This window comes from Bemisia tabaci, chromosome 6 (genome assembly GCF_918797505.1).
Source record: "Bemisia tabaci chromosome 6, PGI_BMITA_v3".
Taxonomy (NCBI): domain Eukaryota; kingdom Metazoa; phylum Arthropoda; class Insecta; order Hemiptera; family Aleyrodidae; genus Bemisia; species Bemisia tabaci.
The window spans coordinates 32722477-32749672 of NC_092798.1; the positions used below are offsets into that span (position 1 = coordinate 32722477).

Here is a 27196-nt window from a genome sequence, read left to right on the forward strand (position 1 = left end):
CGCATGGGTTATAGGACATTTCGTCAACGATTCTTTGTTCGCGCACCTGTTTTTTCCAGTAATTTACGTCCACGCGTTTTTTCGGCGCGGGAGTTTTGGTCCACGTGCCAGTTGAGACCCAAAGTTAATTGGCCCACATGTAAATACAAACGACCATTGCTCACGACGTTTTTGGATGAAAATATATAATGTCTTGGAAGAATGAGGGTTTGCTTGTTTTTTTGTTTGGTCTGTTTGGTCCAACGGAGAATAATATATAGTTGCGATTTTTGGTAAAAATGGGGGGGGGGCGTCAATTCCATGAGACAAAATTCACTAAAATTCTCTACATCTCTTTGGTGTAACAGGACTTAATTATCTTTCAAGAAATTCCCACCTTGTTATACCTGAACCGGATAAACCTCTATATTTGCCTCAGCTAAAGGCTCTTAGATTTTTCCTGTGTACGATAAGTATCTTGATTTATTTTGCGAGGAAAGATCTGTACTTTTAAAGGATGCCTGTCATTCTTAATAAGTTCAATTTCGTATAATATTGTGCAACACCCCTGTTGTGAAATAGTTGCTTCAGGCGCCGCCGCACGGCGGGCGGGCGGCCAGCGCGGAACGCGCATTGGCGCCTACAAACCTAAGTGGATACTTCAAGCATTGTGCAATGCGTGAAGTATCCACTTAGGTTTGTAGGCGCCAGTGAGCCTCTCGCGCTGGCAGCACGCCGCCGCTCCGCTCTGTTCGGCTTTAATATATTTATACTCGCATAGTCAGCGTTTTTTAACTCATGATTTTGAAATGTTAGCACACTCTGCATTGATTATTCTCATTTAAATTGATGGGGAAAAAATATGTATCAATTTATCAAAGAAGAATAATAATATTATGTGTGTGTTTTAAATATTGGTAGTTCCGTGTCAAATGTAATGATTTCCAAAGCACTTTAATTTTTTCTTTTACATTTTGTGCTTTTATTGTGCTGCAGCGAGGTGTACGCGCAACGAAACGCTCAAAATTTGACGTATTTGACTCTAAAAGATCGATGTACAAATGGGTTAAAACTGAAGATTGCGTACTTCTTGGTTTTTTCCCCTCTTTTATTCATTTTTGCAGTTTCTGTCAGCACAACTGCGGCTCTTTGAGATTAATGTCACTTGGAAAAGGTTTTACAAATATTTTTCACGTTTTAAATATAAATGTTTTCGAAATGAAGTAATAATTTCGTGAAGAAAAAATAAAAAAAATAAAAAAGTACCTATACATATATAAGGTATATTGTACATTCAATATTTTAAGGATAGAGATAAAACCAAATATTCACCAATGACAATTTAAAAAGATGATTCAAAAGGAGAAAGTAACAACATTTCATTTAGAAAATAAGCAACCATAACAACACCTCCTTCTCTCTCAATTTCTCATTTCCATATACAAACCGACTAAAATATAACGCTTGGACCAAGTCACTGTTCCTTATTTAACGTGTGGGCGTAAACTACTGGAAAAAAAAGGTGCGCGGACAAAAAATCGTTGACAAAATGTCCTGAAACCCACGCATGTCTTCTTACAGGTGAGCCCGAGATTGTAGTTCCGAATGGGTTAGTTGCGCTGGTCACAGAATCTTGTTTCGATGCTTGATTTTTGTGGATCAGCCATAAAAAATAAGATCCATCCCAACAGCAACTTTCTATGTTCAATATTAAGCGAGATATCGCACTTAGAAAAATTCGGTTTACGCCGTCATCCACCGCGGTAATGACACCCTTGGTTTTTTCCACCTTGCTTCCATCAGTCGGTGGGACGCACATTTGCACCGATTACTCAACGTGAAACTCGGATGGAAGCAAGGTGGAAAAAACCAACGTGTTTCGCGGAGGATGACGTCGTAAACCAAATTTTTCAAAGCGTGATATCTCGGTAAATATTGAACGTAGAGAGTTGCTGTTTGGACGGATCTTATTATTTTTAGCTAATTTGCAAGGATCAAGCATTGAGGCACGATTCTGAGACCAGCACAACTGACCTATTGCAAAATGCAGTCCGCTGAAGAATTTGCACGCAAATTTTTTATTGCTTCATCTGAAAGTGCTTAAAGAGCTAATTTCAAAGTATTTTTATAATTTTTTCTGATAAGGGAAATACTATAAAAATAGATTTAAAAGTGAGAAATGCACCGCCTAGTGACATCATCTGGCGCCATTTCCCATTTAAACACACGTATTTTAGCAGGTTACATCATTTTGTCATATCTTCTCCAACAACTGTTCAATTCATGTACCAAGGGTATCCTCGTGTTCAGTTCACCTAGTAGTTTCCACATAAACACGAAATTCATCAAATTTCAGACGCTTGCAAATTCTCTATGCTGTTCAAATCCGTGTATAAAATAAAGGACTTTATTTTAATATTCGCTCGCATCACACAGATCGAGGCAGAAGAGCTTGCGGTGCCGAAGCTGCGCTCGTTACGCGCTGAGCTTTGCGAGGCATTCAACCTGGGCAACACGCGGCATGGCGCTGGATGGACGTTGCTTCCTTGTAAATATGCCACGCCTAATATATCAGCCAACGCAAAACCGCCGTGCCCTCACCTGCGCCTTGCTCCTTTGAAGAGCTAAATCGAATTAATCACGGCCGGCATAAATAACGAAGGAATCGCCGGATTATGAATCAGAATCAGTGCGCTACAAGCAGCGCTGGAAAAAGGGCGGCCGGAGAGGGGAGGCTGGAAAAATGCAACGCTGCCGAATGCTGCAGGCGTAATTTTGAGCACCGATGATGATTCAATTACTATCGCACACTGAAAATGAGACACAAACTGATTGCGGTGGACGCACAGGTCGTAAGACAGTATGTTGGAGTTTTTTGCCGACGTGCATTAAAAATTCAAACTAAAGCTGAATATCTCAATACAGAGGTAAAAAGCTCATTTGAACTCAGTTTTCCCTCAAAGATATATGCTGGTTGGTGCAACACTAGTTACGTCCATTCAGGAAGGCAACTGCGGACGCGTTTCGGCCTTGTTGAGCCAATCCTCAGTGCAGTGCAGCCTCCAGAATTTTCTGCTACCAAGCTCGAGAGGTCGTGAAAACCAGCCCGAGACTTTGGCAAGCGGACGATGAGTGAGCGATTGAGTGTGTGATTAGTGAAAATGGGAGCTGCTTAAATGGCTGTAATCAGCCATCACGCAACAACAAATTTCAAGCACAAGTTTTGGCCAATTCAGTTTTTTTGTCCGAATTGTGTTCGAAATGTATTCAAATAGCGCAGATAAACTTATATTAGTTGCGCCCCTGATCAACCTTGATTGCTTGAAATTGCATTCTCATTGATGCACCGCTGATTTCTACTTGGATCATCTTGCATTTTCAGCATGTGAACTCGGCACTAACTCAATGTGACCTGCTGCGGGTCGCTTTTTGAAAGAGCTTTATGCAAAAATGGCCGATTCCCTCGTAACTCTGATCGCTTCCATTTTACAGCATTATATTCTTCTATAACAAACGACCCTATTTATGAAACTTTTAAGTCGCAAAAAATGATCTCGCGTAATGGCAGCGTTGCCAAGTTTTCTTTTTAAATATTCAATAAATTTTGAATCAATTAAATTAATGCATTACGCCCCTACAGTTTGCGCTGAAATTCTTTAAAAACTGTTTATAACACAGCACAACAAATTTCGGGTTTTTGTTTGTCCTTCGAACCAAACCAATTTTTTTCGATTCCTAGGTGCTAAAGAAGCCCGAAATTGGTCATATTAACTTCAGGAAAAGTGGCTGGTCTTTAGGACGCCACCATTTTGAATTTTTCGAGGAGAAATTTAAAGTCTTGAAATTTTTCGAATTTCGTCAAATGGAGGTTCTGATGAAAAAGTACTGACTTTCTTGGGAAAGTGCAGTAAAAGCACTGATTTTTGGCCAGCCTGTTGAGTAGACGCCCTGGATTTCGTCGTAAGTCTCCCTTAAGACCAAAACAATTTTCCTTTTCATCGCAATTATTTACTTTTCCAAGTGAAACTCTGTCGTGACATCATGACTGATTAGTCTTTTCCCTTAGACTGAGACGCAAATAGAAATTTCTTAAAATGTCTGTTAACTCGGAATACTTCCCAAAATGTCATACCTCGGGTCCTAATTTGCTTCCTGCTACAAATTATTGAAAATTTTACCCAAAAATTTGAATCCCAACTTCCTCGTAAACCGAGTTTTTCATGTCTTTTAGTGCACCATGCCCATCCAATGTCTCAGAAAGTTTTCAAATAAATTCATGAAATTTCGTCGCATGAAGTATCATGAAATTTTGCATCTCTGCTCATGGATCGCCTCAAAAATTCCAGTTTTAAAGACCAAATCTGGCAATGCTCTACAGAGAGAGAGGGATAGATGTGGGGGGAGAAGAGAGCGTCTGCAATTACTCGCGTTCAGGAAAAGGTAGCGGCTAAATTTAGCTGGGCGCATATTTTATTTATTTTTGTGGGAAAACAGTGAGATCGGCAAGGGAGGGGGCCCTCTGTGCACGGTCGCCAGATCGGGCGCCAAAATCAACACTTTCCGTAAAAGTATGCATTCCTGTGACCATTTACAGGTAAAGGTTCCTGGAATTACAAAGTAACATTATCACTAAAGCGATTTTAATGGAGGTGAGTCAAAAAACCGGATTTTGGGGTTTTGACGGAAAATTTTTTCTAGTGTCAGGCAGATCAAGTTTCAAGCGGCTCAGTTCATTTTTGTGCAGATGGAAGGGCGTGCATTTGCGTTATAATCCAGAAATTAAGGTATTTTCCGGTTGAAGGGTGCATAATGGCTTACGCGTTTTCAGCGGTAAACGTGTATTCTGAATTTTTGTGTTGTTAACCATCCAAAATGATATAGTTTATCATCAATTGGACTACATTTTGCAAATAGGAACCAACATTTTCAGCTCAATTTAGAAACAGCGTATGTGCCATAAATTGCCCTATGCTTTTAAGTGCTAAGCCAGAAATTGTGGTTTCTAACTGCAAAATGTAGTCCAATTGGTGTCGCAACACAACATGGGCCTCATTAGCCCTATCCCATGATTCGATGCCGCGATTGTTCTAACACAGTGTGTGCGGCCGGCGTTAAACGCATATTAGAGCCTGCAAGACTGTAGGAATACTTCAAGCATTGCGCCAAACAGTGCGGTCGCATATTAGCGCCTACAAGACTGCATGAATACTTCTCGCATTGCGCCAAATGCAGCAGCGCAAATAGTCAGTTGTTTTATAAACCGAGCTAGAATTTATAGTTCCAAATTGCAAAATGTAGTCCAATTGAGGTATTGTTCGGTAAAGTGGCGCATAGAGGCTTGCGCCCTTTTTGCGGAAGACGCTTATTCTGAATCCTATTGTTATCGACTGGAAAATAGATAGTTTGTAATTGGTTCGCGTAATTAAGAGCCCGAGAGTAAGCAGTAAGCAGCGTCAAGTATTTTCTGCCGCAAAAGCGTTGTCCCGTAAAAGGCTGCGTGGGTTCCCATTTCATATTTCTCTTTTCTTATTAAGTTTGCGTGGTAGATCTTGAAATTTTACCACTACTATCAGGAGATAACACGTATAGCTACATAGGTTTTTGTTCATTTAAAATAGTCAAAAGCTTCAGAGATACTGCATTCTCAAATGTGATCCTTTTAAGACGAAGTCTTTCACCGAGTATACTCTTTTATCTCAAAAACATACCGCGGTGTTATGTTTTGACCATGGCAAATCGGGATTTTAAACCTTTTCCCTGGAAGTTACATCATTTGAACTTGGACTGATGTTCTATTTTAAGCCAACATTTTCGTAGGTCATTCCATAATGCTTTAACACCAAAAAGTCAGTTTTGAAATTTCCCGGACTGAGCCCTTTTTCGGGAAAGTCCCTTAATAGTGAAAATAAGACCATTGGACTATCCATTTATGATTTCCTCAGCCATCTTGACTTTGTGTAGCTCCTCAGAACCAAATAATGGCGGACGTTGCAAGCAGCTGATTGAAAACGGCAGACAATGAGGTTTTATTTTTTCGTATCGCCGCGCATTAAATTAGATTGTCGCAGTTTTAAAACCAGTTTTGTTGCATTCTACCATTAAAATCTTTTCGACCTGTACCTCCATTTTCATGGCAAGGTTGGCAACAAGTGGGGCAGGCGATCGCCCTGCTAACAACGACCATGTTGATGTTGGTGAGTGAAACATGGTAGCATGTTATCGCAAACATGATGCCAATGTGTTATCAATGAGAACCACAGTATGTTACGTTACATCGAAAAGACCAACATGGTAACATGGGTCTGCGTGCTACATAGTCTCTCTTGATTTACTTTATTAGCATGTGGTCTCTTTTAGCTCACATACGCTCATATTATGATCTGAGCATGTTAGCAACCTGGTCTTTTTTAGCAAGGCGTCAAACGTTAGGAACAACTCCCTTCCATCCAGGGTCACTACCATTTTCTGGTCCCCCAGTTTGCCGTATACAATGTTCATACTCCCTCTTTACAGTGTGATTCAAAAGTTCCGGACCACCGGCACGGGGCATCAGTCAGTAATTTTTAAAATAATTGAGGTGGGTACTTTAAATTTTGTGAGTGCTGCCAGGGCAAAAGAAACAACTTCTGAGATTCTTCGACCTTTTGAAAGGACCACCCTGAATAGGGGCAAGAACCTGAGGGGCCATAGGTGTAGTGCGGGACTTTTGGGTCACCCTCACGGTGTCTATCATCAGTAAAACCCGGAGTATCTGAAAAATTTCAGGAATTTCGATATAATCAGGAGAAATAAGGAAAATGTCAGGAAAATCAGCCCAAGATCACAAAAGCTGGTCAATCATCAGGGAAATCGGTCAAGGATCAGGCAATTTCGAGTGCATTAAGAGTTTTTAACACTGATGAATACATTTGCGTTTTTGTGCTACTTTTGGTTAATGTAGGAGGTGGAACACAAACCGACCCAAATTTTGTACTGATTTTGGTACAGTTTGCGGTGAATTTAGCGCAGGAAACAATGAAGGGATTGGGAACCCCAGAGTCAACCGAAAGCTGAGGCTACTTTGTGTTTTACTTTCCATACATGAGCACGGAATGTCGGTTACTCTTTCGAACCGTGTACATGGAGTCAAACACATGCAAAAGAGAAACACTTGATTCAATTCAGCAATGATGTTGGTTTGTAAAAGCGAACACGTTTCCATTATGTCGCGCCTAAAAATTAGAGACCAACATTCAAATAATTCAGAGAAACCGGAAAAAATCATAATCAGGGGAATGTCCGGTAAAATCAGGGAATCTTAGGATAATCAGAAATGAAATTTTTGTAGACCCCTGACCCTGCGCGTATAGATAATCTAATTGAGGGGCTTGGAGGACAGGGCGCATAATTGCAGTTTTTGCTATTTTGAGAAACCACATGTTTGAAGTTTGGATATTACATGGATCCTCATGGCGGAAAGAATTTTCAAACTGACTTTTTTATGCTTAAAAATTGGCATTCGGGAGCGAATTTTTCACAACATATGCATTGAGACTAGTTTTACTTGAAATCATTAATATCTCGATTTTCTTAAAAACTGCACTTCTGCGCCTTGTTCCCTAAGCCCCTTAAATATACTTCTGCCTTGCCAAAAATAAGAATTATAAGGCCATTTTAAAGTAATTGGAGGTGATGGAGGTGCAATTTTACGAATGACGCAACTTGCGTTTAATGAAAGTTTCCGCTTGGATGTTACCACGTCGATTTTCTAAAAAAATCATCCCTACATTCACTGATGTATATTACACACAGACACACACTTTTAACACGTGCAATAACGGGGTTACCAACTCACGAGCATCGTTATTCATTGAAACCGATGCAGACTTCAGTGATGCTTAAAAGTTGGAATTTGGGATCGAATTTTTCACAAGATATGCATTAAGACTAGTTTTACTTGGATTGCATTTCGCGAAAAGGAACCACAAGCATTCCAATGTCGCTAAGATTGTGCAACTTTTTTCACCTTGCAAATAGAAACCGATCATCTGATAAAGTTATCTTTACTCCCCATAAATTGTGAATGTAATACGAAAACCACCTTCGTAAATTTTTTTCATGATTTCTGTAATTTTTTGCAAAGAATTTAAGTTGTTCAATCCTAGCAACATTGGAATGATCTTGGTTCCTTTTTGCTAAATGCAATCCACGTGACAGTTGGCATCATTAATATATCAATTTTTTCAAAATCTGCACTTATGCTCCTCACTGGTAAAAAAAAAAACACATTGGATCTAGAGTCCAGACTCATAAAAACATCGACAAGAAAAAATACTCTTGATTCAATCAGAATTAAGCTTAAATCAAGAACCAAGCCTCTTAATTTAAGCGGATTTCGTTTTGATTCAAGCAAAAATCCGATTGAATCAAGAGTATTTTTCTTGTCAATGTTTTCAAGAGTCTGGACTCTAGATCCAATGTGTTTTTTTCCCCAGTGCTAGCTCATTGATCTTTTTTCATCTGCCTCTCGCCGCCCAAACCCCTCAATTTTTCCCGTGAAGAGTAAAAAAATGCCTATTTTACCCTGCGATCCGGCAAGGCTGGGAGCGTTTTTTCTCTCTCTCGGGCGCCTTGGGCACTTCTCTGGAGGCGCAAGCGTGGTTGTAAAATAATAGGACGGCCAGCTCCGGGTTCGGGCCGCGAGGACGGGGCCCCGGCTCAGGAAGCAAATCGCGTAGCGTCAACGAAGCCCCGAGCGGTCCCCACGTGCGACGTCCGACGTGCGCTCTCACTATTTTCCCCCGCGAGTGGTGACCCGTGCCGCGACCGCGAATGTCCGACCGGTGCAAGTCCTGAGTTCCGCTTCCCGCTTCTCGCTCCCCGAGACCTTTCTCCGAACTTTTGGTTTTTTGTAAAGTTTAAGTGAGTGACCTTGGAACCATGTCTGTGTCGAAAACCAGCAAGTCCTACACGTACCGCTCCACGGGAGGCGCCGGCGACGTGAGCATCGAGTACTCGCACGACCTCAGCGCTCTCTCCCGGCTCGAGGTACGAAACCAAACGAGTTCCTACTCTTTTTAGTCTTAAGGAAAAATACGCTGGAAAAATACCGGGTACATAGTAACCAAAATTTTGTGTTAGTATGGGAAGTAAAACACGAGGTAACACAAGCTGATGGTTAATTTTTTGTGTGTTAGTTTTCCCTGTGTCAAATCGACCAACTTTTTGTGTTGAGGTAACCAAATCTTTTAGCCCTAAGGAAAAATACGCTGGAAAAATGGGTACATAGTAACCGATATTTTGTGTTAGTATGGGAAGTAAAACACGAGGTAACACAAGCTGTTGGTTAATTTTTTGTGTGTTAGTTTTCCCTGTGTCAAATCGACCAACTCTTTGGGTTGAGGTAACCAAATCTTTGTGTTGAAAATCTGCGACTCAGTGAAAATTTTGGCTTCAAACGCCAGGATCGATCCTGGACCACATTTGTGGATATCCAATGGCTAGCCACTTAGAAGTCGCATCCTCTGAGTATGGAGTGGAAAACAAGAGTACACAAGTTTAACAGGACACTTTCTTCATGATCTGATGTCTTAGAGTAGTCTACGGTTTGGGTCGATTTAACACAAAATTGTGTTGAGCAACCAGGTCTTTTGGGTTGATCTGACACAAAAAGGAACAAAAAGTAACACAGAGTAACACTAAACACGTAAATTTTTAACTGTGCAGCTAAGGGTCAAATATCGACGCAAAACTGCAACAGTAATGTTATAAACTGAAAAAATTCGTATCTCAGTTCGCGGTGTTTCGAAATCTCCGCTCCTATTTTATTTTTTCAAAGGAGGCCGAATCAACATCATAGTTTGAGGTTTTCACAGAATATTCTGTATGAGGAGATGAAAATCACTGAAATTTTCCAAAAATGACGTTCAGTAGTTTTCCATGAAGAAAATAAGCATGACAAGAGACTCTGTAACGCCGCGAACCGAGACACGCTTTCCTGCAGTTTCACCATCAATAAGATTATTATGATGCTACTTAATTTGACTGAGGCAAAATCGTCTCAGGAGCACTGTAGCACTGTGTAAAGTTAAAGGGCCATAACTCCATTCCAGACTTTTCTCTGTTCTTTTCCTTATCCGAAAACCATCGGATATTGCGTCACCCTCTGGACGAAGTATCTTCAACACCAATTCCCGGAGGACCAATGTACAACAGAAAAATTCAAAACTTGATATTTCGAATAAATGTTCACGATCACATTTATCGTCTGAGTTGGATAACATTTGAGGAGAGAAGTCGAGTTAAGTGTCCATTTTGGTGATTGTGATATGTGATACCCTGTTTTGAGACCCCTTAGCGCTTGCGATGAACATGTTTTTTATTCATTTAGTAAATTAAAATAAAAGAGTAGACAAAAGTGTTTTTCGAAAAATTTCATTCTCCAATTTTTAGCAGTTAAATTGCTCTTTTTAATGCAGAATAGCCCCCAGCCCCAAAAAGTCATTCTATATTCCTACGTGTCAACATTGGCGCTTGTAATACTTTACCCGGAAGGTGACAATATCTGTTCCTAATACGCGCAGTATGATCGTGATACATCATTACGAGCTTACTGCGAGAGAAGGACAACCAGCGATCAAAGTTTTTTAGAAAGGACCCTTGGTGCGGAAGAAATGTGCAAAATTTAAAGTAGAGTTTCAGTATTCTTTCCCTAAATGGCCGCGTGGAACACCAATAGAGGGATGAATTGGATGACTGCATTTTTCAATTTGGAACTATGCATTCTGGCTCTTCTGGAAAAACACTTATGTGCATAGGGAAACTAATGGCACAACGTTGTTTTTAAACTGGGCTAGAATCTATAGGTCCAAATTGCAAAATGTAGTCCAATTGAGGATATACTGTTACGGAGAAAAATGTCTCATCGGATCAGTGGGAACTTCCAGTGAATATTTCTTGATTTTGGAAAATGCTCGATTATTTCACATACTTGATCCTCAGAAATCTAGTAACCGGACGGCTTGCCTACAGCAGTATCTCCTGAGTTTCCTCGTGGTAAAAAGTACATACATGTTGCCGGAATTTATAAGAATCCTTATCATTATATTTTATCCCCGTGCAGTGTGGCTCTGGTGCTCGTATCACCGAGTCATGTTTAAATTACATTACTTTTGAATGAGCGAAAAATTATTAGATTTTCTCTGGTTTTTTTCGTAAATTGGGATCGGATATCATCTTTCTTAAGGAAAATGGTCTTTGACGTCATCCACTGCCGTATTGCGTAATACCACCTTCTTATCAATAAGCGATGCTTTAATGTGCATCAGGTGCTTAGTGACAACATTCGCAAAACCAAGGTGCAAGAAACTGTGATTTATACCACCGCTTCGTTGTAAATAGCGTTTTGGACCTTTTTACCCCGAAAGTCGATGTATCCGCTCACATCACGTCAGCCTTGATGTTTTAGCAGATTTTATGAATTTTCGTTCATTTATAATCTGAAACTACCAGTATGCGTTTTTGTGACATGCTGAACCATTTGGATGATGTGTCGGAGGCAAGTAGTGAAATCAGGCATTCTATCAAATGCCTAGGCTGATGGTCAAATCTTGACAGTTTACGAAATCCTGTAAATTTCAATATTTTTGAAAAAAAAAATAACTTATCAAACCTACGAGCTATCTCTCTATTACTTCTTTTTCAACTGCTCCTCGTGTGTTTAAATGTTAAAAATGTATAAATACTGCGTTTTATGACGTGCTGCAAAGTTCAACGGAAATATTCGTCCAGGAGCTAAAATCCTATGATGGACATTTTTACTGAGATTTCTTTCTTAGATGAGGCATGAACTACTTTGTCAAAAATTAGCAAACGAATCAGAATTCCAATCTGAGTAAGGATATTTGACTACAAGCCTAGGCATTTGACCAAATGCCCGATTTGACTATTTGCCTGCGACAGTGCGACAAATGAACACAGCATAGAAATATTGCAAGTACTATTAGCTTTAATTAAATAGTTGTGGAATACATATTTCAAAGGCGTGGAATAGTTGGGAATGACACTATTATTAACGTTGAGCTGAATGGTGTTGCAAATAGCTGTAGAGTTCAAGTGCCTATAGTCTAGGTATAAAGTCGCATATGCCACGCTAATTTACTGTCACAGCTTTCAGTGAAAAATTAAGAGAACGGCGTCAGGAAACTATTAGCAGTAGTTTTAGCGGTTTTAGTTTTAGCTAGGGAACTGTAAGCAGTAGTTAATAATTCCAAGTCACATCGCACATACCTATTTACCCTAATGTATACCTATTCCATCAAATTAAGACTCATTTATCATCCAGTAAATCTAATTGACCCAATCTAGGAATACAGTTTCCTTTTTCTTAATGACTGCTCGATCAAAGAAACTCAACCCAACCAATATAAAATCCGGAAAATTAGAAATAGGAACCCTCCAATAGTCTCTTGGCAACCGATAGAAACTTCAACGAAACTTGAAAGAGTAGGGATAAATCACGCGGTTACGACATTCTATTGCCTGTCAAAAAAGTAAAATCCTGCAGGAATCTTGCTACATTAAAAATTACAATACGTGTATTTCCAGTTTCACTATCGACTTTATCTTTAAATTCGAAGAATAAATTATTAAAAATAAGCAGCCAGGGTAAAAAACCTCGCGAAAATCTTGTTATTTTGACTCATTTGATCTAAAAAGAAAGACATAGCGAGATGCTATTGCCTTCGCTCTTGATTGGACCCAATTTAATGGAAGAGAAACGACGTATGTCAGTTGCCTTACCTGTATCAGAGACGACTTATCTGCCATTGTTTCCGTAAAAATATCTATGTTCTTACAAATGTGCTCGTGTAGTCGGTACTTTTCTACAAACATTGGTCCAGTCGATTTTCGGGGATGACTAGAAATAAGGTATGAATAAGTAATTGCATAAATGGGCACTCGAATACCGCACGTGGTGAAATTTTTTCTAAAAGTCCCTTTTTGTGTATACACGCATTCGCAAAATAAATCATGATAAAGAAAGGAAGATAACACGTGTCGAATTTTGTGTTTTTAACTGTTTTGATAAGGAAGGAAGGAAGGGTCTCCTTACTCGACAGGGCCCAGTTTAGCAGACAGGATTCCAACTTTTTTGACTTGTTTTTGAGCCAACGTTAATTTTCTTTTGAATATAGGACGTTAATAAACGTTTCATTTCCGTTTGAATGTAAGATTACAATAAACGTATCCGTATAATGCGTCTTTTCCGCTTAACTTATACCTCGATCGGTATTCGGGTGTGACTTAAAATGGGGTATGACTAGTTGCATCCAAGAAGAATTCCAACAACGAAGTTCGCGATATTTTGCCAAAAGACTCTTTTCAGCGAGCTTTAAGGCATCCCTTAGCACAAAGTGATCATTTATGTGGCATTTACACGGATTAAGGAACTAAAAAAAATTAACAGACAATAATGAGGTCCGCGTTCCTGGCTCAGAGGCCGAAAGTTCAAGGCGTAGCACACGAAGCAATCGAAGCTACGGCTCCAGCACCCGGAACTTTCGGCCTCTGAGCCCGGAACGGACGGTATGTCTACATCGCCCGTAACTTTTAATTTCAGTGTTTATTTCCTCGTGAAGTATTCGTGCAGATATTGTCATCCTTTATAATGATACAAATGATTAAAATGCGTCTTCATGTACCGGCCTCCTCCAGAACCAGAAGAGACATTGATTTCTTTGTGGAAATAGGCATTTGCATAACCGTGCCCGCATACCATGTTCATGTTCATTTCTGCTAAAGTTGTTCTACTCGGTATACGAGCGTGACTAAAAATAGGTACGAATAGTTTCATACACGAGGAATTCCAACAGCGAACCAAGTGATATTCTGCCAATAGAGTCTTGTTCAGTGAGCTCGTAAATCACCCCCGATCATTTGTGAATAATTAATCCTTGGGCCCGCGCAGGAGGGGCATTTAAGGACGTTAATTAGGGGAGTTAGCTTTCGGGCGGACGATAATTCCGATGATTTTCGACAAATCGAGCCTCGCGCCGGCGGACGATAAATCCGGGGCCGGCACTTTCACCGAGTGCCCGTAAAATCCGTTTTAAAAATAAATGGCTGCCCGAGCGACGTGACGGAGATGGAGATGGAGACGGTGGCGCCATCTGGCGGGCTCCGGCGGCAACGGCTCCCGAGTCGTTTGTACTCGGACACCGAAATAACACGCTCGGCGGCGGCGACGGTGGCGTGGCCGTTTCCACCATCTCGCAAGAATTCGCTCGCCCACCGCCTCCTAACGAGCCTGTCTTGGCTCCCGTTCCCTAGGATCAACGCTCTCTCCGCATTTTTCGAAGTTTTCAATTCTCATCCACGTAGCTCTTCAGAGACCAGCAGACTGATATCGATATCGATAGACAAAGCTACAGACAAAGAGGACCGAAGGCGTATGGAGGGATTCTATCGGTGGACACGGATGGTTCCTATAGACAAAGGGGGAAAAGGATGGACTAACTATAAGGTCCCTGGTGGGATGCCGTTGGTTAGCCTATTGCTACCTCCTCTGTCCATCGCAATCTCTCATTCCAACCAATGAGTTCATCCTGGTAAAAATTGGCAGTAGAATGTGTGTTCCAAAATACTATAGACCTAAAGCCGGCTGTAAGATTTCTAATAGCTTCTGTAGCCGGCTGTACAATTTCTTATAGCCTTTTATAGCCGATGGCGATTAAGCAACAGCCAGACGATAAAGTTTATGCTAAACATTACTAAATACGGATACTAGGACTTGGTTAGTTTTTGGACTACCGCTCTATTTTTGTGCCGTAGTATCTTGATTTATTTTGCGAGGAAAGCTCCGTACTTTTGAAGGATGCCTGTCATTCTTAATATGTTGGAGCGCCTTCAATTTCGTATGATATTGTGCAATACCTCTGGTGTGTAATAGTTGCTTCAGACGCCGTTGCACGCTGCGGCGCGGCGGGCGGGCAGAGAGCGTGAAACACGCATTGGCGCCTACAAACCTAACAGGGATACTTCACGCATTGCGCAATGCGTGAAGTATCCCTGTTAGGTTTGTAGGCGCCAGTGCGTAGCCGCTCCGCTTTGTGTTAGGCTCTAATATTTAATCTCGCGGAGTCAGCGTTTTTCAACTCATGATTTTGAAATGTTTGCACACTCTGTATGGACAATTATCATTTTAATTGATGAAAAAAATATGTTTTAAAGGAAAATATAATGTGCGTTTTGTAAATATAAAGGTAGTTCCGTATCAAACTTAATGATTTCCAAATCACACGAATTTCTATACAATTTCTTATAGCCTTTCATAGCCAATGGCGATAAAGTGTAAAGCCCGGCGATAGGAACTATAGCCCGACTGTATACTTTTTTATAGCTTCGTATAGCCCGGCTATATGATTTGCTCCGCTTTCTACAGCCAGCTAGATGATTTTCAACAGCCTTCTTTTGTCGGCTATAAGAACTCCTATGGTATTTGGAAACTCAGCTCCTGTCGCCAATTTTTACCAGGGATTACATATTCCCTGTGCCATCTTCGTCTATAGCTTTGTCTATCTCATTGAATAATCAGCCCGCTGATTTGACATATCCCCCCATAGAATTTGTAATAGTATGATGTAGCCTAACTCAATGGAATAGTACCGTAAGAGTAGTATCGTAAAGAATATAGTATGGTAGAATACTACTCCATAGTTACATCGGAAGGAGTGCTTTATAGGGTTCCTCCTGGGAAGAGAAAATGAAGTTGCCCAGTGAACGGTTGGCGATAGAGGGTTTTAAATGAGATGACGAGATGAGGGAGTGTCAATTTTCTTAAGAGCAGTGGGAGGACAGACTACTGTGGTGGTTAGGTGTCGAAGAGCACAAGAGAGCGCTGTAAATGCGGCTCACATGTATGTATCATCTAGCCCCACATTACACAACGTAAAGTACGAATTAGGCTTATTTTATTAAGTAAAATCGTCCAGCTGCATGTAATTTACGAGTTTATTCATAAATTACCTAAGAATGAAGATGACATGTTCAGACAAATGTTCGCCAACATTTTTACTGCATGTCTGAAGTAGGAATCTACCATTCTTTGAAGGAAAAAAAGTCTGCAATGAACTAACTTAAAAGTGTTCATCCGCTGATTAGTTCATCAGGGTAACATCATGTCTAAAATATTTGTTTTTTGACTTTTTCCACAAGCTTCTCGGGAGCTCAAATCGTAAGTTACCTTTTTTTACGTAGCATTAATGCTAGTTTTAATTTGTTTCAGACAAAAAATGTTTACAAAACAGTAAGTAACCAAGTGCACAACGTTCTTTCGTGTCTCTGATGACTATCCCTCAGATTTGAATCATTTCCTTCATGATTTAAGAAGCGTACATGCACATGCTCCTTATGAGAACTATTTAATCGGCACGCAGATTGCAAAGCTTAGTGCGTCTTACAAGTGTGTCTTCACAATGTCTTCTCAGTAATTGATCGTTTTTGAGGTGAAAGCTCTGTCAAATGCGTGAGCTTACAAATTTTGTTCCTCCATTCGGATCATGTTACAGAATTATGATAGTCATCAGATCGACACGAAATTTGGATCGAGTTCAAAAAGAGTTTTGCGAGAATGTCCCCAGATTGCATACCTGCATCTCCACCGTACCGTGTTACTTGAGTTGCATGTGAAACCAAGAACTTGTTCCCTCTCTCCACCTCTGTTATGAGTTTATGATTCCAAAATTTTGCGTTGTCCTATCCGAATGTATGTCACGTTTACCCTCTCAATGCACGTATATTTCTGCTTGCCGAACCTACTTTGACCGATGACTGCGATGTGCATTCTTCAACTTCGAATTCCTCTATTGACATGTTTCAGTTCCGAAATTTGCAACCCCCTCATTCAATCCTACGTTTATATTTTACTCCATGCATCTGTTTTTATGTATATGTGTTGTTGTAAGGTGCGACCAGAAACCTTATTTTTTTGGTTTTTTAGTATTGAAGCAAGATGAATACTTCATTTATATTGTATCTTGCCGCAAATTGAAAGATTGTTTTTATTTTTCGCGTTTTCCCAATATGTATGTTAAGTCGTGCAATTTCAAAAATGGATGTGTCCATTCGGATGCACCCATGTTTGGACAATGTCTTGTTTGCATTACACAGAAACTGAAGTCACTTTCAGTCCAGTGTATAATCAAACCCGAGATGATTGATATAAGTTTTGGTCATTCTTCTCAGAAACAACAATGGCAAAAACACAGTCCATTTTTCTGACGGAAGCGAATTTTCAAAATTGTTACCGTAGCATATTTTCTATTATATCATCAAGGGAAAATGCCAAAAAAAGTTTTCTTCATCAGGTTAATTTTTCTTTCTCTTTGCAATGTGATGCTCAAAAATCATTGCCTCACGAGAAATCAAAATCTCGATCTTAAGTTTTACTTAAGCAATGGTAAAAAAAACTCTCAGCACTTATATTGCATATATTTTCATACTCCGTAAAGTTGTTAGTTAGTTTTTTAACTACGACGACGTCAGCAACTAGGCTGCTCTCGTCGGAAACCAGGAATTTTCTTTAAATTTTGAGAGAGGCCAACGCCACTTCATACAGATACATTTTCCACCGTAAAAAACGCAACCTTTATTTTTACGTTTCATTGCACTAAAGATTTCCTTTTATTTTTCTTCAGGACAAGATCCGGCTTTTACAAGAGGATATCGAGTCAGAAAGAGAACTTCGTCAGAGGGTAAGTTCCTGAATAAATATCTTTCATAACCCGAAGTTCAAGTGAATCTCATTTAGCAAAACAGAACCAGCGTAATTTTACAGTGTTGTAAAAGTACTGCTTCTTCATAATTTTCTAAAAAATCTCCCAGAATAGCAAATCGTTTTCTCTTCCCACCAAAAATTTGTCAATTTTAAAGAAAAACAATAATGTAAATTTCAATACTGCACATACATTATGTATTTTTAAAGGGAAGAAATAATTTGTGCGATTTTGAGAACACTTTAATGACACTGGTTCCTTTTTGCTAAATGCGATCCAAGTCATGCATGGCAGTTCGCTGCAAAGTGTAAATTTTGATCGAGACATAAATATTTCAATTTTTCGTAACTTTTTTGCAGTTGTCCTATCGAAATCACTACGATTTTACTGCACTCATGTGATAGTGGGTGGTTAGAAAGGTCATTGACACCGCGGCTCTGCACGCGGGCGGGAATGCAGAAGTGCACTGCATTCAATGCAGTGCACTTCGGTAAGCGCATTTTTCATGCGCCACCTGCACCCGGTTTCGTTGATGCACCGTTTTGATGGCTCGTTGACAAATACTCAACGAGCCTCTCATGCCGCTCCGATACATCAATTGGACGTCTTTAATTCAAAAGAAACTATATATATTCCGACAAGAGCCCTGAGATTCATAAGGACACATGTGTGACAGGGCTCATGTCACAATATAGTTCCTTTTGATTTAGATACGTTCAACCAACTCGTCAGCTACGTGATCGATTGCAACTATTGGTGGTATTCAGAGTCGTTCTTTATACACCTCGTTTCCCTGGGAGGCTCCATTAGGTTCACATTGTGATTAAAATGTGATTAAAAATAAAAATGTGAAAATATGTTGTATCATCGAGCGTGCCCAGTTGACAATTTCCGTGATAATGGTTACTTTGGGTGGCGTTTCCTGACAGAGGTGCGTGGAGATCCTTAACATAGCATCATAGAAAGGGTGATTTTTTTTCCAACTTTGAGTGGAATTCAGCGGTGTAACTTTGGAAATGAGTCTTTGAAAGGGATTTCTGTGATTTACCACTACGAAATAAACAAATTACAAGGAAAGTAAAATAAGTAAAGTAAGGTTAAGGAAAGTAATTTGCGAGTTTTGTAGATTTTAAGGTAGGTTAGCACCTAGCACCTACATCAAAATCAGTCGAAATTAAATCATTTTTTCCTAGTATTTTTTATTATGTGCAGTAGAAAATCATTGTAAACCCTCTCAAGATCCTATGTACCAAAGTTATACTGCTGAATTTTATCCAGGGCCGGCAAAAGTTGTCCTGTTTCTGATGCTATTTCAAGGGTTTCCTTGAACTTCTCTCAGGGGCAGTAACCCAAAGTAACCATAAACGCGGAAATTTTTAAATGTATAGTTTCGGTGTTACAACACATATTCTAATCAGCAGAGAACTCGCGGCATGCACTGCCTGGTTTAGAACAAACGTGGTGAATATTATTCTTAGAGACTCAAATCTATCACGCCTTCAGCATTGCGCGATACTCCACGCTTCGCCACGAGGTTAGTTTGGTTGCTTAACCCAACCAAACCTAACTTATCTCAGCTCCCTGTCGTACTGTAAAAAGTAACTCATAGTAACCATAAACAAGGAAGTTTGAAGCTGTGCAAAATCAGGCTGTCTCTGAAAACTTCTAAGAATTATAGAAACTGATTTAGCCTTTGCTTGCAAAAGCCAAATTTTTTTGTTTTTAAAAAAAAGGAGGAACCCTTTGCCTATCGAAGATCACTTTTATCTATTTCCTTTGTAGTCTTCTTGTTTTTTACCTCCTAATCATCCTTTTCTTCTTTCCCTCCTCCAAGTTTTTCCTCCATTCTTACCCTCATGTGCAGACTTTTGCTAACCGTAGGAATACAGCAGTGCATTAGGCAATAGAACATACTCGGGATTGCGAACCCCATGGCGTTATTTTAAATTATTTTCATATTCTGAACCCACGTATATGTCGCAAATTTTCATGCTGAGATTCAGTCGTGAGTTCTGAAAAAAGACCTTGTATGCTTGAGCCGTAATTATACCACTTATCCTCATGCCAAATGAATACTCAGAAAGAGTCTGTCTGGCATTGACCCGAAAACAGATTTCACGGATTGCCAGTTGAAAGCACGCCTCAAAGAATTTTGTTGTTTTTCATGCCCCGCCAAACCTCGCGCGGTTTTGTCGAAAGATTCGCAAATCAAAGCGTTTCAAGAATGCCGGAAGATAGGAAATTCTAACGCTGGCTTAACCGTTTAAGCGGTCTCAACTTCATATTGGAACCTTCAAGTAACATCTCAAAATAAACCAGAACACGGATTTTTTTTTTTTTTTTTTTTTTTTTTTTTTTTAACTTAATAACCGGTCACATAAATTGGCAAGAAAAGTCATGCAAAGTTTGCTATTTTGCTCAAAACGCTCAAGGACGCATCGGTTTCGAAATATTTCCGATTTTAAAGGTATGAGACGTCAAATAATGTACGAAGGCACTGATTGTAAGTCATACCAGAAAAAAATCCGTGCGTGATTACAATCAAATCGAATCTAGTCAACAAGAGCCAATCAATCTTCATGTTAAAGAAGCTGAATTAATTATTGATTTGTCCTTTACCTGGTAAATCTTTAATAGGGCTCTAATTTTGAATCTAATTTGAAGGAAGACCCCAGTTCAACTTAAAACTGTTCCATCAAACGTCAATCTATTGAATCAAACTTCTCTTGATACTGTTAATACGAGATTAAGTTGAATTTTATTTAAAACAGGGATGCACTCAGTGGCGGGGCGTGAATGATCGATTTTCGATATTTCCCCATTTGAAGCCATGGTAAAGAATCGATTATTAAGGCGTTCGTTGCGAACACCCTGTTTCCGTATAATTAAACGGCAGATCAATTAGACTGCATTTTGCAATTTGGAACTATCAATTCTGGCCCGGTTTAAAAAAAACGCATGTGCCATTAGTATCCTTATGCTCATAAGTGTTTTTTTAGATGAGCCAGAATTTATAGTTCCAAATTGCAAAATGCAGTCCAATTGATACATCGTAAAGCACGCCACGTTACTGGATGCACTCGCGAAAAATAAAAATAATATAAAAAATTCCATGCAAATTTTAATAGGTTAATTCGAATGCAAAAGTTTTTTCACGAATTCAGTCTAGTGAACAAAATCTTAGCGTCAGTTTTAGACTGACTCGGAAGAAGTTATTTTCCGTACAATTTTATTTACTTTCAAATTGCATCTCCATGTATAGCGTGACGACGAATCGGAAGCTGTTTCTGTCCCTGCACCGGGCCACGGCTCACGGATAACCAAGCGAGAGCAATCGCAGCCCATCGTTTAGAGCTTTCGAGATGGGATTAAGAGGGATTAGCGCTTTGTCAACTTGACGCGTCAATAAGATTCAGGCACTACATTGTTTCGCTTTAACTTGGACCGTTCTCAACAGAGAAAGTCTTTATGCACGGAGTAATGGAGTACATGCATTTTGTCTGAGGTCATGCACTGAAGAGTTAGCCTTCGTCTACAAACATGCGCAATTTCTCCCTTTTATCATTTATAGAGGAATTTTCTTGGAAAAAAAAAATCAAATTCCTTTTTATCCAATTTTAGTGAATAATCGCTTCACCGGTCTTTAGCCCTCTCGTTTCTTCCATTTGCCCTTTCTCTCTTTTCTCCCCACCATTTGTTTTGACTTGAAGAGGAATGAAAAATTTCAATGTACACATCTCTGAATCCGCCATTGGTAAAACACCTTATTTTCGTATTGGCGGGATTTTGTGTAGGAAGTTCCATTTGTACAATTTACTTGATCAGTGTCGGATGAAACGCGTATGTCACTGATGCTCCTCCTAGGCCTTGTCTTCTTGGGACGTTTTATTAGATCTGTCCTAGAGTCGAATCCTGGGAATGAACCTTCAGGCATTTTTCGCATTCACTGACTCCACGGAACAGAGTTCTTACAGTCTTGCGGGAAGATACAATTAATAGTAAATGCCGAGTGTTTAACCGACATTACGATAATAACTGAACAGAATTATAACTCTCCTTCCCCTTCTTCCTCTAAAAATGTCTAGGGCTTAATCCGTTTTGCCCGGCAATCTGGTACAAATTAAATCGTAAATATCATGAAACATGAAATTGGTAAATATAAAGTCTCAAGTGGTATTAGAAAAAACTGAAAATATCAGCTTGCGTATATTGTTTACCATGTAGAATGCGGCAAAATTGGTAACTCGTTTTCGCCAAAATTGTCAGTTAGGCGGAATGGAGATGTTGCATGTGTGAGGAATTTGCGATTTGACTGTTGATTCTTCTGTAAAAGTTCGCGAGAAACACGATGGTGCCACTGGTTTTCTCTGAAATCAACTTCCAAGCTCAAGAAAAGCTCTCAAGTTGGGTTGCAGTTTGGCTAGCAGGGTTGCCGTGTTTTCAGCTTTGGAGTCCCCAATTGAAATGGCAGCCCTGTCAATGTATTTGCTCCCTATCTTTGCATGGAGAGTTTGTCTTAATGTAGAGGTGGACTCTCAGGATTGCGTGGGATATCCCCTCCATTTTGGCCTCAAGTTGAGAGATTTTTTTGAGCTTGGGAGTTGATTTCAGAGAAAACCAGTGGCACCATCGTGTTTCTTGCGAACTTTTACATAATAATTAATAGTCAAATCGCAAATTCCTCTCACATGCAACATCTCCATTGTTCCATAGCCCTCGTAATGGATTCCAAGTAAAAATGTAGATTTTTCTAAAAAAAAAATTTGGCAACATTGAAATGGAGTTACGTGCTTTCGTCAAGAGGACAACGTTGGGTCCGACAGGGAAATAAAATTCACGGATAGGGATGGATTGCCCTCGACCAAAGCAAAGAGCCACCGTCCAAACCCAAAGCGCGGAGCGACCAATTAAGACTCGGCTTAGCCGCGCGAGTTGAGATATAAATGACATGCAGTCGGTCGTCGGTCGTCGGTCCTCGGAGCGGAATAACCCAATTTCGCCGACTTGGTCCTCCGGTCGTCCGACTCCGAGCCCGGCCAACTCCACTCGCTTCCCGACCGCCTTGACGTCCCGCGGCCAAAATCCCTGCTCCCGCGGCATCTCCGTCGCACGGTGGATCGAGTCAATTACAGAGTCAAATTTTTAACCTTCTCATATTTATATATAGACAGGGTTGCCACAGTCAGGGAAAACCGGGAAATTTCAGGGAATTTTAAACAGTCAGGAAAAGCCGGGAAATGTCAGGGAAATGACGGAAAAGACGAAAATGTCAGGGGAAATTACGAAAATGTCAGGGAAAATTTGTGAAATCGCCTTCGTTTGCTTTCTAGAATGGGTTTGAGATTTTGAACAAGAATTTTTGCCTAAAAAATATTTTCAATTATGCCGCCTTAACCACCCGTCACATCTTCAATTGTCAGGGAATTTCGCCAAAATATGTCAGGGAAAACCGGGGAATGTCAGGGAATTTTACAAAGTCAGGAAAAGCCGGGAAATGCCAGGGGAAATGACGAAAATGTCAGGGAAAATTTGTTAAATCACCTTCATTTGCTTTCTAGAATGGGTTTGAGATTTTGAACAAGAAATTTTGCCTGAAAACTATTTTCAATGATGCCTCCTTAACCATCCGTCACATCTTCAATTGTCAGGGAATTTTACCAAAATGCGACTGGGAAATGTCAGAGAATTTCATGTTCCAAATTCTGTGGCAACCCTATATAAGGTGAATATGATCAAGTGGGTTATATTTAATGGGCAATACAGGTGTAAACATTTTGGACATTAACATTTTCTCATAACATTTTTATTCATTTAAATTTTTGCTCACTACAGCTTGGCTTAAGACTTTATTACTTATCTTGTTTTAAAAAAAAAGTTGTAAAATTTTGATATCCTTATTATGTAGGACAACCCCTTAAAAAGGACATAAAATTTTCGACTAAAACTGCAAATTTTGATGTTCATTTCGTCACATTTTTAATTACAAGGGATGCTTTTGGAGGAACATTTTGCGAGGAAACCAATGAAACCACGTTTAGAACCTTAAAATTTGGTATGAATGGAGTGATAAGCGTTTAAAGTCTCCATAGTTTGTCCGATCTCTCCTATTGACTCGGTCCACTGTGCGGCGGGGAACCCGGGACCCGACAACCCCGCTTCCCGGAGGCTTATTTATACGACGCTTACCAATAACGAACGAGTGAGTTTTCAGACTGACTTATTGTTTTCAGCGGGGCTTGGCATAATTCGAGCGCCGCTGCCTACGCGCTTTTGCCGCCGACCCAGCGGGCACTTCTTGTCGACGCTTTCTGACGTAAGGGCGTATATCGATTTCCGCATGATCTCCAGAAAGCATAGAGTTATACGTAGAACAGGGCTCATATGGAAATCGAGGCACGCCCTTATGTCAGAGAAGCGACGATCTGTCTCCGAGCTTCGTCCAGGTATTCCGTCACGGGGTGAACAAGGGTGACCAGGAAAAATTTACGACGTTTCACAAAGTCTGGAGACGAATGCGGGTAAAAAATTATGTACAGAATAAAAAATCGGAACTCTTCACTGAAAAAAAAGAATCACAATCTCAAGTATACTTCTAGCTGATTTTGGCGCCTCACTGGAAAAAAAACACATTGGATCTAGAGTCCAGACTCTTGAAAACATTGACAAGAAAACGGACTCTTGATTCAATCAGATTTAAGCTTAAATCAAAAGGAAATCTGCTCAAATTAAGAGGATTCGTTCTTGATTTTAGCTTAAATCTGATTGAATCAAGAGTATTTTTTCTTATCGATGTTTTTAAGAGTCTCGACTCTAGATCCAATGTGTTTTTTTTTTCCAGTGCAGTTATAACAGTAGTTACACCAGACAGAGGTATATAGTTGATGATCCTTTCACACACTTTCGGCTGACTGAGCGGTACCTTTGGCTGGTGCAGCTACTCTTAGAACTGGCGCCCAAATCAGCCAGGAGTATAGTTGGGATTGCGTTCCTTTTTTTTCCGTGTTGGAAATAAACTATTGCAATGGCGAAGGAACAATATCGCCCATCTGCAAACTGACAATTTTGCAGAACGAAGAGAAAACTTCGGCAGTTTTGTAATTTTGAGGTTAGATTTTCTATTTTTTCATACATTACAGTGTCGTTGCAGCGCATCCCTACAGATATACAGAGAGATCTACAGAGATTCGGAAAATACTATAAAATCATGAGCTTGCGTATTTTACCTTGTAGAATGCGGCGAAATCACCAACTCATTTTTGCCAAAATTGTCGGTTATATGACATTTCGTCAACGGTTTTTTGTCCGCGCACCTGTTTTTTCTAGTAATTTACGTCCACGCGTTTTTTCGGCGCGGGAGTTTTGGTCCACGTGCCAGTTGAGACCCAAAGTTAATTGGCCCACATGTAAATACAAACGACCATTGCTCACGACGTTTTTGGATGAAAATGTATAATGTCTTGGAAGAATGAAGGTTTGCTTGTTTTTTTGTTTTGTCTGTTCGGTCCAATGGAGAATAATATACAGTTGAGAGTTTTGGTAAAAATGGGGGAGCGTCAATTCCATGAGACAAAATTCACTAAAACTCTACACCTCTTTGGTGTAACAGGACTTGATTATCTTTCAAGATTTTCCCACCTTGTTATACCTGAGCCGGATAAACCTCTATATTTGCCTCAGCTAAAGGCTCTTAGATTTTCCCTGTGTACGATAAGTATCTTGATTTATTTTGCGAGGAAAGATCTGTACTTTTAAAGGATGCCTGTCATTCTTAATACGTTCAATTTCGTATAATACTGTGCATCACCTCTATTGTGAAATAGTTGCTTCACGCGGCGGGTGGGCGGCCAGCGCGAAACGCGTATTGGCGCCTACAAACCTAAGTGCCCTAAACCCCTATACTGTAATACCCTATACTGTATATAAACCCCTATACTTCAAGCATTGTGCAATGCGTGAAGTATCCACTTAGGTTTGTAGGCGCCAGAGAGCCTCTCGCGCTGGCAGCACGCCGCTCCGCTCTGTTAGACTTTAATATATTTATACTCGCATAGTCAGCGTTTTTTACCTCATGATTTTGAAATGTTAGCACACTCTGCATTGATCAATCTCATTTAATTTGATGGGGGAAAAATATGTATCAATTTATCACAGGAGAATAATAATACATATAATGTGTGTTTTCTAAATTTTGGTGGTTCCGTGTCAATTAAGTTTAATGATTTCCAAAGCTCTTTAATTTTTTCTTTGACAATTTGTGCTTTTATTGTGCTGCAGCGAGGTGTACGAGCAACCAAACGCTCAAAATTTGACGTATTTGACTCTAAAAGATCGATGTACAAATGGGTTAAAACTAAAGATTGCGTGCTTCTTGGTTTTTTTTCTTCTTTTATTCATTTTTGCAGTTTCTGTCGGCATAACTGCGGCTCATTGATATTAATTTCTCTCGGAAAAGGTTTTACAAATATTTGCCACGTTTTAAAAATATAAATGTTTTCAAATTGAAGTAATAATTTCGTAAAGAAAAAATTAAAAAAATAAAAAAAAGTACCCATACATATATAAGGTATATTGTACATCGAATATTTTAAGGATAGAAATAAAACCAAATATTCACCAATGACAATTTAAAAAGATGATTCAAAAGGAGAAAGTAATAACATTTCGTTTAGAAAATGAGCAACCATAGCAACACCTCTTTCTCTCTCAATTTCTTATTTCCATATTGTCAATATAATTTTACATACCGACTAAAATATAACGCTTGGACCAAGTCACTGTTACTTATTTTACGTGCGGGCATAAACTACTGGACAAAAAGGGTGCGCGGACAAAAAACCGTCGACAAAATGTCCTGAAACCAAATTGTTAGTTAGGCGGTTCTGTTCCTAAACCAACGACTGTCTGTCTGTCTATTGTTTTCAGCCTTTTTTTTTTTGGAAAAAGATGACGGAGGAGGGTAAGGGGGTCGAGCCAGACTTTTGTTATTCAACAGAGGAGGAGAAATGAGAGGTTGCCTCGCACTGTAGTGTTAAGGAAAAACGCCTTGTGAGCCCAAACATTGCCAAATATTCTTTGATCAGATTAGTAATTTTTTTCGGAAATCCGTGAGTATTTTTCTGCAAATTTTTTTTAGAATTTTATTCTCAATCAGATCTTATTCATCTGAACAGTTTTAGGGAAAACTATCACAACTCTCCTCAAAAATAAACATTTTATAGGAGGAAATTTGGCAATGCTCCAATGTTTATACCTACTGCGTTTTTCCTTAGTACAAGCGACTTGCGGGGGGCCAGACGGGTCGAGAAAAAAGTTGGGCAAATTAACTAACGCAATGCTTTGCTAAGTGAGTAATAATGAGTTCATGGATTTCGTTTCGCCTTCAAGTCATGGAGTAGGCAAATGCGGGCATCTCGAAGCTGATATAGTTGTATCACGCTGTTTTAACCATGCCTTGCTCTCCCTAT

General features: G+C 39.8%; 1 protein-coding gene across 2 annotated transcripts in view; it reads left to right on the forward strand.

Annotated features, from left to right (window-relative positions):
* Positions 1-8659: 8659 nt before the first annotated feature.
* Positions 8660-27196, forward strand: part of LOC109043956 (paramyosin, long form) — a 104200-nt gene continuing 85663 nt past the window's right edge. The window contains exons 1-3 of one of the 2 annotated variants that reach the window (XM_019061345.2): positions 8660-9006; positions 16244-16264; positions 17655-17711. In XM_019061345.2, coding sequence (XP_018916890.1) covers positions 8899-9006; positions 16244-16264; positions 17655-17711 — 186 coding nt within the window. In that variant the 5' untranslated portion in view covers positions 8660-8898. The remainder of the gene's footprint in view (positions 9007-16243; positions 16265-17654; positions 17712-27196) is intronic. The other variant, XM_019061354.2, reaches the window with a different exon arrangement.